Genomic DNA, 12,242 nt, shown 5'->3' with positions numbered 1-12,242 from the left:
GGTAAAAAGTCCTTCAGTCCTTATTTCTTGCTAGCTTTACCCTTCGATACTTGTACATTCTGGTAATAACCAAATTGATTCTAGGCCCCTGCACAGATTTCATGCCTCTTTCCCCTCTGCCTGGGATGCCCGTCGCATCCCTCTTGACCCATAAGCCTACCCTTTAGGGCAGAACTGTACGTGCACAGTGATCCAAAAGCATCATGCGATGCATGTCATACATCACCACCTCTGTGAAGAGCCTCACCCTCCTAATTAAAATGTCAAACAAGCCCATGCCCCGAGATTCTCAACCCCTTTCTCTGCTCATTTTAGTCTATAGCACAATGGCCATGAAAATATATAGCACTGACCTACTATACATTTTGTTTGTTTTTTTGTCTCTCCAGGCCCACCAGGATGTAAACTCCCCAAGGAGAGGACTTTTATCTGTTGTGTTCATTGCTACATCCCCAGTATAAGTAAACATATGCATGAATATGCCAATCTCCCACACGATAGTATATTGAAATGCATGTTTATGTGGCAGTTTTCTTTGCTAAACAATAAATTTCTTAAGGTCAGAGCCTAGGCTTTTTTATATTTTAATCCCCTAATATCTCACACAGTGCCTACAGCATAATTAGCACTCAATCAATGTTATATTAAATTGAAGCTTAAGTTTAAACAAAGATTCATTCACTAAAGAAAGAACCTTTAGATTTCTTCAGATTCAGAGACCTTGTTAACATTTTGATTTTAGCTGTTAGTGGTGGAGCCTTCAGCAGGTTATGGAATTCCCTGAACCTCAGTTTCCCCAATTGTAAAATGAGAATAAATATGTTCCCTACGTCATAGTCTTTTATGAAGAATAAATGCAAATCTGGGAAGTGCTTTACAGATTGTCTGGCATACAGAAGTCACTGAAAAGTTGTTAGCTGTTTTAATCCCATGGTGTTGATAATGAGGATAATAAAGAACACTTACCCAGAATGAATAACAGAAAAACCTGGAAAGGGCATAGTCTTTGGTCCTTGCCTTTGGCATTGGACTGACCCCATTCCTGGGGTGGGACAGTAAAGACAGTGCCACCAACAACTGCACAGAGCCCTGGGATGGAACCACAAATGAAAGCTGCTGCCTTGTGAAGTGTCTTTTTGAGAATGTGCCCCCATGAGCTACATGGTATACTTCAATTTCTTTGGATGCGTCCTGCCAAAGGACAAAATGTTTAGAAAATGTTTTAGGAAATTCTCCCAAGCACAAGGGATCATCAGAAGAGGGAAGTTCTTCTGCAGTGGGAAGCTTTAGCAGCAGGCTCTCCTCAGCCAGGACAGAGAAGTCTTTGCAGTTGCATAATCATAATTAAATAGGGCAGCTCTTTTATCTCCCTTTGCTGGCAAACTTTCTGGAGACAAGCGGCACTTCCTCTCTATATCCCTGTACCAACCAAGCAGTCAAGCATAAAGACGTGTATATGCCCATGTCTCTGTCTTCTCGATGGTCCAATATAACCAGACTGAAAATGAGTAACTCTATTTTTGCTAAATGACACTTTTTCAGATAAATCTGACTGCCTGTTTTTTTTTTCCCCTTTGCACTATTAGAAATTCTGGCAGGATGTTTGTTTTTTTTTCCTTTGCATTAGGTTACAAACTCCATATGTCAAGGATGTTTGTCTCCTTCACTGCTGGTACCAGTGGCCCAGAGGCCACTGGCAAATAGTATCGAGAGCCTGGAAAATAGTATCTGTTCCATAAAAATTCATGGAATAGATTTGTTTTTTGGTTTTTTTTTTGTGGTACGCAGGCCTCTCACTGTTGTGGCCTCTCCCGTTGTGGAGCACAGGCTCCAGACGCGCAGGCTCAGTGGCCATGGCTCACGGGCCCAGCCGCTCCGCGGCATGTGGGATCTTCCCGGACCGGGGCACGAACCCGTGTCCCCTGCATCGGCAGGCAGACTCTCAACCACTGCGCCACCAGGGAAGCCCGGAATAGAATTTTTGAAACCACTAATTGATATTCAATTGTAGGCTGCACTGCAGAACAATTTTAGTATATAAATCATACCAAAGAAGCAATGCATTAAACTACCCATGAGAACTATACTGTCCTAAGTCTTGTACTATATTGATATGGCTGCCATAATGGTACCTCTCCTGTTCACGGTCAGGTCTGCTAGCTTTGTATTCTCACGGTTGAGTATTCAGTACTTGGAGGTAATAGTTCTTCTTGGTGAGGAATTAGGCTAATTTTCAGAGAGTGGGTGCATTTTCATCTCAAATCTTTGCCCAATGTGTGATTCCTTTAACAGTTTTTCACGTTGCTATTAGGAGTCCTATGGATACCGAATTCTTTAGAAGGCGCGTTCCATTCTTTTATGGTTTCTGTGAGAAGCCATAAAAGAAGATGTATTTCAAGAATAAATCTTGAAAATGCGGAAATGACTATTTTCTTATTTAAAAACAGGAGTTAGGCGAGCACTTACCAGAACAGAAGTCGTCAGAATATCTGTCATAGACAGCCTTGCAGTCCCTTTCATCACACTCACAGGTGTCCCCATGAATATCCCCCCAGTCTCCAGTTGGGTCAACATCATGGCAAGAACATTCACCACACACACAAATCCCTAGAGGGTAAAAATAATTTTAAATGGGTCTAGTGAAGAAAAATCATGAGAGAAAGCATCTTACATATCACTCTTTTTTTTTCTGTTGTTACTTTATATTTGGAAAATACACGTATTCAGGAAAAATATTCTATAGAGGAAAACACCATCTAAAGTTAACAGTAGAGATTCTTTAATAAACAAAAGTTATTATCTATGTCTATACTTATGTGCGATCGCAGGATGTGAAATGAGCACCGTGCTGGTTTGATTCAAAGATAATACCAACACAATTAACGTAAGATGTAATCCTTGCTCTCAAGAAGCTTACAATTTATTTGACCAAAAAAACGCTAATGAAAAACAAACAAGCACCTAAAGTACTAATGTTTTGTAAACTAGGACATAAATACTGTAAGAGTTTGGGGAAGGGGAAATCAGTGTGGGCTGAAGTAATTAAGGTAGATGGCTTGGATAAGCATAGAGAACGGGAAATGTTCTAGGAGGACTGAAGGTAGAACAACTCAAGGAAAGTCAAGAAAGCAAGAATAAGCAAAGGAGGGTGGGAATGGATGTGGGGATCCTAAGTAGACCTGACTCATTGGAGCAGAAGGTGCATATTAGGTAGACTAAGAAGTCAGGTTGGCTGGATCAGATGAGCTCAGGTTATAGAGGACATTGGTGTAGGTGGAGAGATATAACTTTCGTCGTTGGGAGATTTGTATAGGAGAAATGCTTAGCTGTAAATCATATTAACTTTGTGTGAATTTTAGTAATCATCTTTAGGGTAACCAGTTAATCACTGTGGAAAAAAAAAAAAAGGTTAAATCCCTTTCTTACCTCTTAGATCAAAGTAAATTCTAGCTAGATTAAAGATTTAAGGATATAAAATAGAACCATAAAATATGAAATAAATTCATTTTTATTCAAAAGTCTCAAAGCAAATTATTTAAAGGAAAAAAGAAAAAGCTTTAACGACATAAAAATCTATGATCTGGGTTGGGGGCAAGACACCAGAAACAAACTAAAAGATAAAAACAGCTAAAACAAGTGGTCATATGTATGTAAAAGACAAAGCTACTTTCACAAACATATAAACAATTCTTATGAGTTCATATCTAAAGACAAATATGCCTACAGCAAAACAGACAAAGGCAAAGAACACCAATTGGAAATTCTGTGGAGAGAAGTTATGATGATAGATAAACATAAAAATGTTTACCACTCAAGCTACCATGATGAAGGGGTAAGGGACTTTTAAACAATAGTGAGTTAGAAATTATTTCAGACATACGATTGACAGAAATAAAAAAGATTGTTAGGATCAAGAGTTGGTGAAATGTCCAAAATGTCCAACTTTCTGGGTGGCAATTTCACAACATATACTTTTTAAGTGTGTGTTACATATAACATAACAGCACACTTCAATTAACATATCTAAAGGAAAGGAAAAGTACACGTACAGGGATATTAAATATGGTGGTATTCATGTTATTGAAAAACCACTAGTGACCTAAATGTTCATCAATGGGGAATTCATGCAGTCATGGCCCATGCAGAGCTTATATATTAAAGGAAAATACAGGTGAATTAGCAGGATATATAATCAGATCTACTCTGTAAAAATTAAAGAGAGGACTTTTCTTTATAATTTTGGTCCCAAGGTCAGGTCTTTTGCTTTCCTTTCTCTCTATGTACAGAAACCTGGCGCATTTCACTCTTCTGTGACAGCCTGTAAAAAAGATAAAGTTGGTTGTGTGCCCAGGATTTCATGTAAGCATTACCTATTAAAGTGTATCATTCATTTAGAGAAATGAAAAAAAAAATAAGTTTCCAGCTTTCTAGATTTTTACTACTGTATAGAAGGAAATTGACCACTCACTGATATCTTCAAGTAGTCAGAAGAGTCCAACATGGCTCTTTATCTACCAGTACAGCTGACAAAGGGAAAAAGAACAAGTATTTGCAAGGATTTTCCTAAAAGTGTTTAAAACTATTTGATTTGATATCAAACGCTTAGTTAACTCGTGTTAAATTATGTTAGCAATACTAATATATTTTTTAAATTCCTGCTTAAAGTCACTCTCAATTCCACATGGCTATATTTTGTTCAATATCACATTTTTATTATTGCATATAAAAGTTAAATGACTCCATATCAATTCTGTATCGCAACACAAGCCTTCAATTTACTCATAATTAAGATGAGAGTTTTTTTTGGAATGCTCTCCGGATAATTAGATGCTCATGCTGTAGATGGTTCTGTTAGTCAAGAGACATTCAACAGAAATATCTACAAGAATTGCCTTTTCCCTGTACTATGCCATTTCTGGAAGGCTGCCAAAGAAATTACAGTCCCTGTGTTAACTATCTGTTCAGTGAAGCTGAAAGTATGACAGCAACTTTCTTATCTTTCTGCTTTCTGCCCAATAGAAAATAAGAAAGAGAAGCTTGTTGGTACAGGAAATGTTGATTTACATCAAACACTATAAAAGATGACTTCCACATGGAAGGAAATATAGAGAAACACTGGGTTAATAATTAAAGAGGTTTGTTTTTTTCCCAATTACATAGTAACGAGTATGAAAGACACACCTCTGTTACTGCAGACTCTGCCATCTGGAGATGTGCATCTTTGCTTGCTCTCCCAGGGGGTGATGTCACACTGGAATTCGCATTTATCTCCATGCCAACCAGCCTGGCAGTAACAGTTTCCACAGTAACACTTTCCGTGGCCTTTACCCAAAATGAATTTTATACGGTGAGGAAAAAAGCAACTTTTAAAAGCAGAATTAACTTTCTACCTCTTGGTGATCATTTTTGCCTTTGGAAATAATCCACCTGCTCCACAGCCCTTGCTTAAAATAATCATATTATATAGTTTGCCCCCAAAACATCACAGGTGTGCCTATACCTACATAATTACACACATAAAGCAAGTCAAGCCGTCCTCTAACTTGTCCTAGCCAAGTGGCTGATTAAAATGACAGAATTTTAAAGAAATGGCATGAAAGACTGTGCAAGTCTATTACGTTCCAATCTCAGATGTGTACATCAAACTCAAACATATATAAGCATTCACTCTAAGAGCATTTCTTGATATTTGAAATCAACCATTGAGAAAGCAATGGTGCATATTTCCTTGGATGCACATTATTAATGGCCATTTCTTAAACCAGAGAAAATATTTCATCTTTTCATTCAACTGTGTCCTGCAAGCTGTTGTGTCTTACCACATGGAAAAGAGGTTTTCAGCTAAATCAGTGTTTAGTAGTCATTTAAACTACTAATTACAAAGAAAATACCACGGACCCTTGGCCTTACAATCAAATTCCCCTCCTATCTGTCAAGAGGGTACAAATGCTAGGTAAGGACAGCCCATCATTTTGTGTCCAGATGCCTCCACACAATTTCAGCTCCCTCCATGCTGTAAACTGTTACTCTGCTTGTTTGTACTTATGTCCAAACAATCCGTAATGAATGGTCACCTCATTGCTTCCTGCACCCATGTCCAGCAATCCTACAAATTCCCAAAAGATGACAATACCTTTTATCCCAAATCACTTTTTATATCCTCCCTTTTTGTAGTTATGCCACCCAACCATGAATGTATGTCCTTGTTCTAGCAAAACTGATGAAAACCAGGGCCATTTTGGTTTTTAGTCTATTCTTTCTGGTTTATAGGAATTTATGTTTTATCAGAGTCTATGGCTAAAGTCTTTGTTCTTGCCTCTCTCTTCTCCAACAGTCATCATCCCAGAGGGCCATGGGAAACTAATTGTGAGGCTATTTTTCTTTCTAAACCCTATGGCATATCTGGCCAATGGCAAGAGTGTCAGTAGGGCCTGAGACACTCACATATGAAGGGAGAAATACAGTAGAATATTCTGGTCTCATGACATTCTTGTCTCTCAGATGAAACTTCCTGCCAGCAGGCATACATGAGAGAGACAGAGAGAGCGAGAGATGAAAAGAGAAAGTGCTATAGCGAGATAGAGAGAAAGAGACAGGGACCCAAGCATACCATGCCATGTTTTCTGTCTAAATGAGCTTTAATCGGGGTATCCACAGAAAACCTCTTTTTAAGCTAATAGACAATGATCATTTCTTCAGCAAATTTTAATTTGTTCATTTAAGCAAACATAAAGGCTATCAAATGATTTCATCAATAATAAAATATTAAAGCTATACGTTTTTTTATAAACTTCAAAATATCTCTATATGTATACACACACAAAAATAAATCACATTCCAGTATTACATCACAAGCCTTAGGAACTTGAGGATTACACTGGAAGAAAGCAAGACAACTTGTCCTAGGAGTCAGGTTTTTTTTTTTAAACTTCAAAAAGTAGAATTTCTGCTATAATCTCAGAAATCTTCAGAAATTTATTCCTCTGTCATTGTAGGAAATTTATTTAAGATGCTACCTATGTAAGGCTTACCATGAGATTAACAAATGATCATAAATCTTCATTCTTCAAACCCAAATTCTTTTTATGTTTATAAAATTCAGCATTGAATTGGGGTTTTACTAAAAAATCATTGAGGTAGAGGCGAATAGGATTACTAGGATAAATCATGTAAGGCTATACTGTATGCAGATATATGTGGAAAATTAAGCAGATATATTCATAGCTCAAATGAAAATACTGTAATAAGACATATCTGAATAATTGAGATAAAATATAAGCCTCAGGACAATACACACTCCAGACAAGGAGCATCATTCTCTGCTTTGTGCAAACTAATGGTGTAAGAAAATCTGGTTTTGAATTGCTCCATTATTGGGCTGTAGGATCACCTCTCAACAGACTGGTTTTATGTGAATGACACATGGAAAAATCTAGAATCCCAGTCAAGGTCATCCCCAGAGGCTGTTTACTGGAGTGCTAAGTATCTGTGGTCAGAGACTTTGCACCATGAAATTGCTTTAGCCTCGAACCAACGGAAATAATGAGTGGAAAGCTTGAGAGTTAAACATTTCCTGTTGTTTCCAGTTCAATGTTTATATTTACACATGCAAATAGACTTTGCTTTGGTGGTGTGCATCAGAAAACACTGACTCCACACATGTTCCCTTCCTCTTTTTTGATCTGTAATAATTGGAAATAAGATATCAGGACAAACACATAATATTTGTGGGTAGACTTATCTAATTTTTCTAATTATTTTGGAATGAGCCCTTTAGCAGAATTGTCTGAACAGCATCCAGCTTAGGTCACTGGCTTGAAAAATGAAGGTTCGTGTTTGTTGGTTTTATCTTGGTTGGTTGTACAGCAAGGAAACCAGAGAGAAAAAACCAAGCTGACCTAAAATAAGAGCATCTGGATGACCACAGGAATTGAAGCCACAATTTGTTTTTGTAAACAAAAGGACAGCTTAGTGACACTGTATGGCCCTCTGGCTCCCCCTCGCCCCATTTGCTCCTGATCCTTGAAGGGAAAATACTCCTCTGGTCACCCATCTGGTATGCACGATAGGATTCCATGCACCGAGTCTTTTCAGATTTCAATAAAGAAGCAATTACTGCCAGATAGAGAGATGAGGCCAGAGGTAACCAGGTTAAAATGTTTAATAACAGCAGAGAAGAATTTACCTAAACTGAAGGGATTCTCACTGCTGTTTACTTTCCTCTCCTGTGCCAGCACGACTGAAACTCTCTCTCTCTGGGCACAAGCTTGCATATAGGTAAGCAGAAGAGAAGGGCACTGCGGGTGGTGAGAAAGGCTTTTCTCACGGAGCTCCAAACTCCAGGGCAGTTCTCTATGGTGAGGGGTCAACAGCACAGTCTCTGGCATCAGACAGACAGGAGTCTAAATGCCATTCAACCCTGGTAAGTCATTCCAAATGCTGGTAAGTTACCCAATGAATGTGAAGTACTTATTGCAGTGCTTGACATTAGCAAGCACGCAATAATTGGTACAACAGAAAAATGGACTGAGGTAATGGTGGTCTGTAGAAACAATCATGAAAAAAGTTATCTGAGTGTGTGGTGGGGAGGGATAGATTCTAGGCTAATAATCCTATTGGCCTTCAATGCCCCCAATAGGACATGAGACTGTTCAAAGTTTTATGGTTCAGAACGGGAAACACAATGCAATTAAAACATGCAATGGAGAGACTGGGATAAAAGAAGCAGAATAAAAGCAGTTAAGGTGAGCAGAGAAGACAGAGTCCAGCTAGGACCACTACAGAACCATGCAGTTGGCCTGTCGCCATATTGATCTGGCTCTCCTTGGGGAACAATCTGATTTTGCATTTAAAAAGTACTAGTCTGCTCTAAATATCATATGATATCATTTATATGTGGAATCTAAAAAAATTATACAGATGAATTTATTTGCAAAACAGAAAAAGATACACAGATATAGAAAACAAACATGTTTTACCACAGGGGATGGGATAAATTAGGAGTTTGGGATTAACAGATACACACCACTGTATAAACAGATAAACAACAAGGACCTACTGTATAGCACAGGGAACTATATTTAATATCTTGCAATAACTATAATGGAAAAGAATCTGAAAAAGAATATACATATATATATGTGTGTATATATATATCTGAATCACTTTGCTGTACACCTGAAACTAACACAACATTGTAAATTAACTATACTTCAATAAATAATGGTTAAAGAATAAAATCTATAAAAAAATTTTAAGATGGACTAGTTTGCTCTGAATGCCTTAGTCTAACTTTCCCTATATGAAGTGTATTCCAAATAAACATAGGTTCAAGTTAAATGAGTAAACGTAGCACAGAAATTCATAGAAATAAAAGTGCAATGAAATAGGTGAAAGAATCAAGTACTTTTATTAACTTCTGCAAAGTTAATATACATACCTCCACATATTTCTTCTGTTTCATCATCTATGCATTCTCTATCATCACACTCACAAAATTTACCATAAACGAGTCCATTTCCATCTGAATTATCACACTTACACCTGCCACAGTGACATGTACCTAAACCATTAAAACAGAGCAAAAAGTATTTGTTAAGTGCATATAAATTATAATTAATGAATTTTAACCTATCTCTTTCATAGATAAAGCCAATTCAAATCAATTTAATATTCCAGTTAGGTTTTACTGTGGGTATGATGAGATAATGACATTCTTTCTTGAGATTATTGTAGCCCAGCAGTTATGTTTTATAACACACAGCTATTATGATTGACCTCTAATAGTTTCATGAATCTGACCTCCCCAAGAGCAGAGCTACTTTATACATGTCCATCCAACCAATGCGTGAATGAATATCTTCTAATTACACCTGGGTCTTAGGTGAACTAAAGCAGAAAATTCTAAGCTTTGTGAGAGAAGTAACCTTGCTTATCTTCCTCACCAGATATTTATTCAATGCTTTGCACAATATTTGAACATATTATTTATATAATGAATATTTGTAGAATTCATTATCAAATGCATAAATGAAAACCTTAGGTGTCCCTAATAATTTCATACCCACAGTGTTAAACTGATAGCCATGTCATTATGACTATGGGACCAGAGTGGGTTTTCTTATGCATAGAGTCCTGGGACCTCACCAAAACCTCAGGGCAGCTCAGGGTGATACAGAGGCACTGGAGTCATCTAGTCTACCACACACAACATACCCAGCCAAGTTTGAGAATTTGACTACAACCCCAAGAGTGATTTCACTGACAATAAAACAGCATTCAAAGGATACTGAGAAGTAGAATGTCCATTTGAGGAGCTTCCTTTTTAATGCCTATTTTTAAATTTTTAATCGATCATCACAGCAGTCACCATAGAGTAACTGAGACTTTGCCATTCACCAGTATCATCCTAGACTCTGGAAATGCAACAGGAGATTGATTCAGCCATAATCCTCCTCTTAAAGTTTTATATGAGTAAAAAACAATGTGCTAAAATCAGGGGAGAAGTGCAAACTGCTGCAGAAACACATAATAAGGGGATTTAACTGAGACCTGGTAGTCAAAGATAGAGTCCCTGGGGAATGGCTCTTAAACTGAGAACTGAAAGCCAAGTAAAAATAATAGCTAAGAGAATTGAGAAGGTGAAAAAGCCCACTTCCAGCAAGAAACAACAGCAAAGGCTCTGAGGTAAAAGAGGGAATAAGGGAAAAAAGAAAAAGACAGCTGGCGTATAGCAGAAAATAAAGTGGAAAATGTCATGAAAGGAAAAAGGCAACTAAAGATGCAGTTTACGGAAGTCTAAGAGGTCACATTAAAGATTTCCAACTTGAATCAAGCAGAAAAATGAGAAGCCATTGAAATATTTTCAACAAGGGAGTCATGTGATCAGGTATTCATTCCCACCCTGTTACTCTGGTTGTCATATGGAGAATGAACTGAAATGAGGCCAAGTGGATATGAGGGAATGTTAGTTCATTAGTCTGCAGGAAAGAAGATAGAGGCTGACCCAGGTCATGGCTGTGAGTTTAGAAAAAAGCAAACACACGTGGTGATATTTTCAGGAGAAAGAAAAGATGACTCGGTGACTGGGTCTGAGAGGTAAAGGATGGGAAGGAACCGAAGATGATACTATGGATATTTGAAATGAGCTACTGGATACTGGCAATTCTGTATGTGGTGTACCAGAAAGAGCACAGATTTAGGACTGAGGTAGATTTGCAGGCATATCCAGATCTTAATCTCCACTAGCTATACATATCTGAGGTCATTACTTTTATCTCTAACTCTCAAATTCCTTATCTGCAAATAACGTCTTCTTCATAGAGCTGCTGTGTGGATCAAGTGATAAATATATCACCCAGTCATCTATCTAAAAATGCTACTGTGTCTAGCACACTGTAGACTTTCAGAAAATGTTGGGTTCTTTGTCGTCTCCCATTAAGACATCGAGTATATCAGCCATATTCCCAAATATTTTCTCCAGACACATTTTATATTTATGGATCCCACCACTTCCTGGTTCCATACTCTCTGCATGATTCTGTTACACAGGTCACTTGTGATTTGCTATTCTCTGTAAGTGCTCTTTCTCTCACAGTCACATATAAATGGTGATTCTGCAGAATCTGAGCTTGTTATTTTTCTTCCTTGAGAATATTTGTGTGAATTTTACTTCTATTAAACTTCTTTTTATAAACGAAGTTTATAAACTAGTTTATAAACTTCGTTTTATAAACTATTTTAATTTATAAAAGGTCATTTCCAATCTAACGCTACAATTCATGGTATTGCGTCATCTCATTTTGTTCTCTAATTATCACCCGTCTTTTTCATTTTCACATTTATTTATGCTGTCTTTCAACCATCCACATATCCATTCATTAAATTTTCTCATTGCTTTATTATATTATTGGTGAAGTCATAAGTGCTATAGAAGATAATAAGATGGATAAAATTAAAACTAAGTAAATCATAGACCAAGAAGAAAGAGCAAGGTGATTGATAATTTTTACATATACATATATCTATATGAAACCAGATGACGCAAAGGCATTTGCAACAGATTTGTGACAAATGCTATAAAGATAGTATAAACCTCAGTCTGGCTCTGTGAAGGAGGAAAGGCACAGTAGGGGAGTAAGTTCTTGAGTTGGCACTTGATGTATAGATAGAATTTCAACAAGTGGAGATGGAGAAAAAACTTGTGATGTTGAAGAAAGAGCCTGGGCTAAGGAATAAGGATG

At 37.4% G+C, this 12,242-nt stretch overlaps 1 protein-coding gene across 2 annotated transcripts in view; it reads right to left on the bottom strand.

Annotated features, from left to right (window-relative positions):
- ITGBL1 (integrin subunit beta like 1) overlaps positions 1-12,242 on the bottom strand; it is a 219,651-nt gene that overhangs the window by 104,357 nt on the left and 103,052 nt on the right. For both annotated transcript variants that reach the window (XM_065896049.1, XM_065896050.1), the window contains 3 exons: positions 9,440-9,562; positions 5,182-5,322; positions 2,467-2,607 (listed from right to left, as the gene is read on the bottom strand). In XM_065896049.1, the coding sequence (XP_065752121.1) occupies positions 2,467-2,607; positions 5,182-5,322; positions 9,440-9,562 (405 nt within the window). The remainder of the gene's footprint in view (positions 1-2,466; positions 2,608-5,181; positions 5,323-9,439; positions 9,563-12,242) is intronic.

This window comes from Phocoena phocoena, chromosome 18 (genome assembly GCF_963924675.1).
Source record: "Phocoena phocoena chromosome 18, mPhoPho1.1, whole genome shotgun sequence".
NCBI classification, from domain to species: domain Eukaryota; kingdom Metazoa; phylum Chordata; class Mammalia; order Artiodactyla; family Phocoenidae; genus Phocoena; species Phocoena phocoena.
Note: the sequence above shows the minus strand (reverse complement) of the source record. Positions and strands in the feature narration are given on the sequence as shown.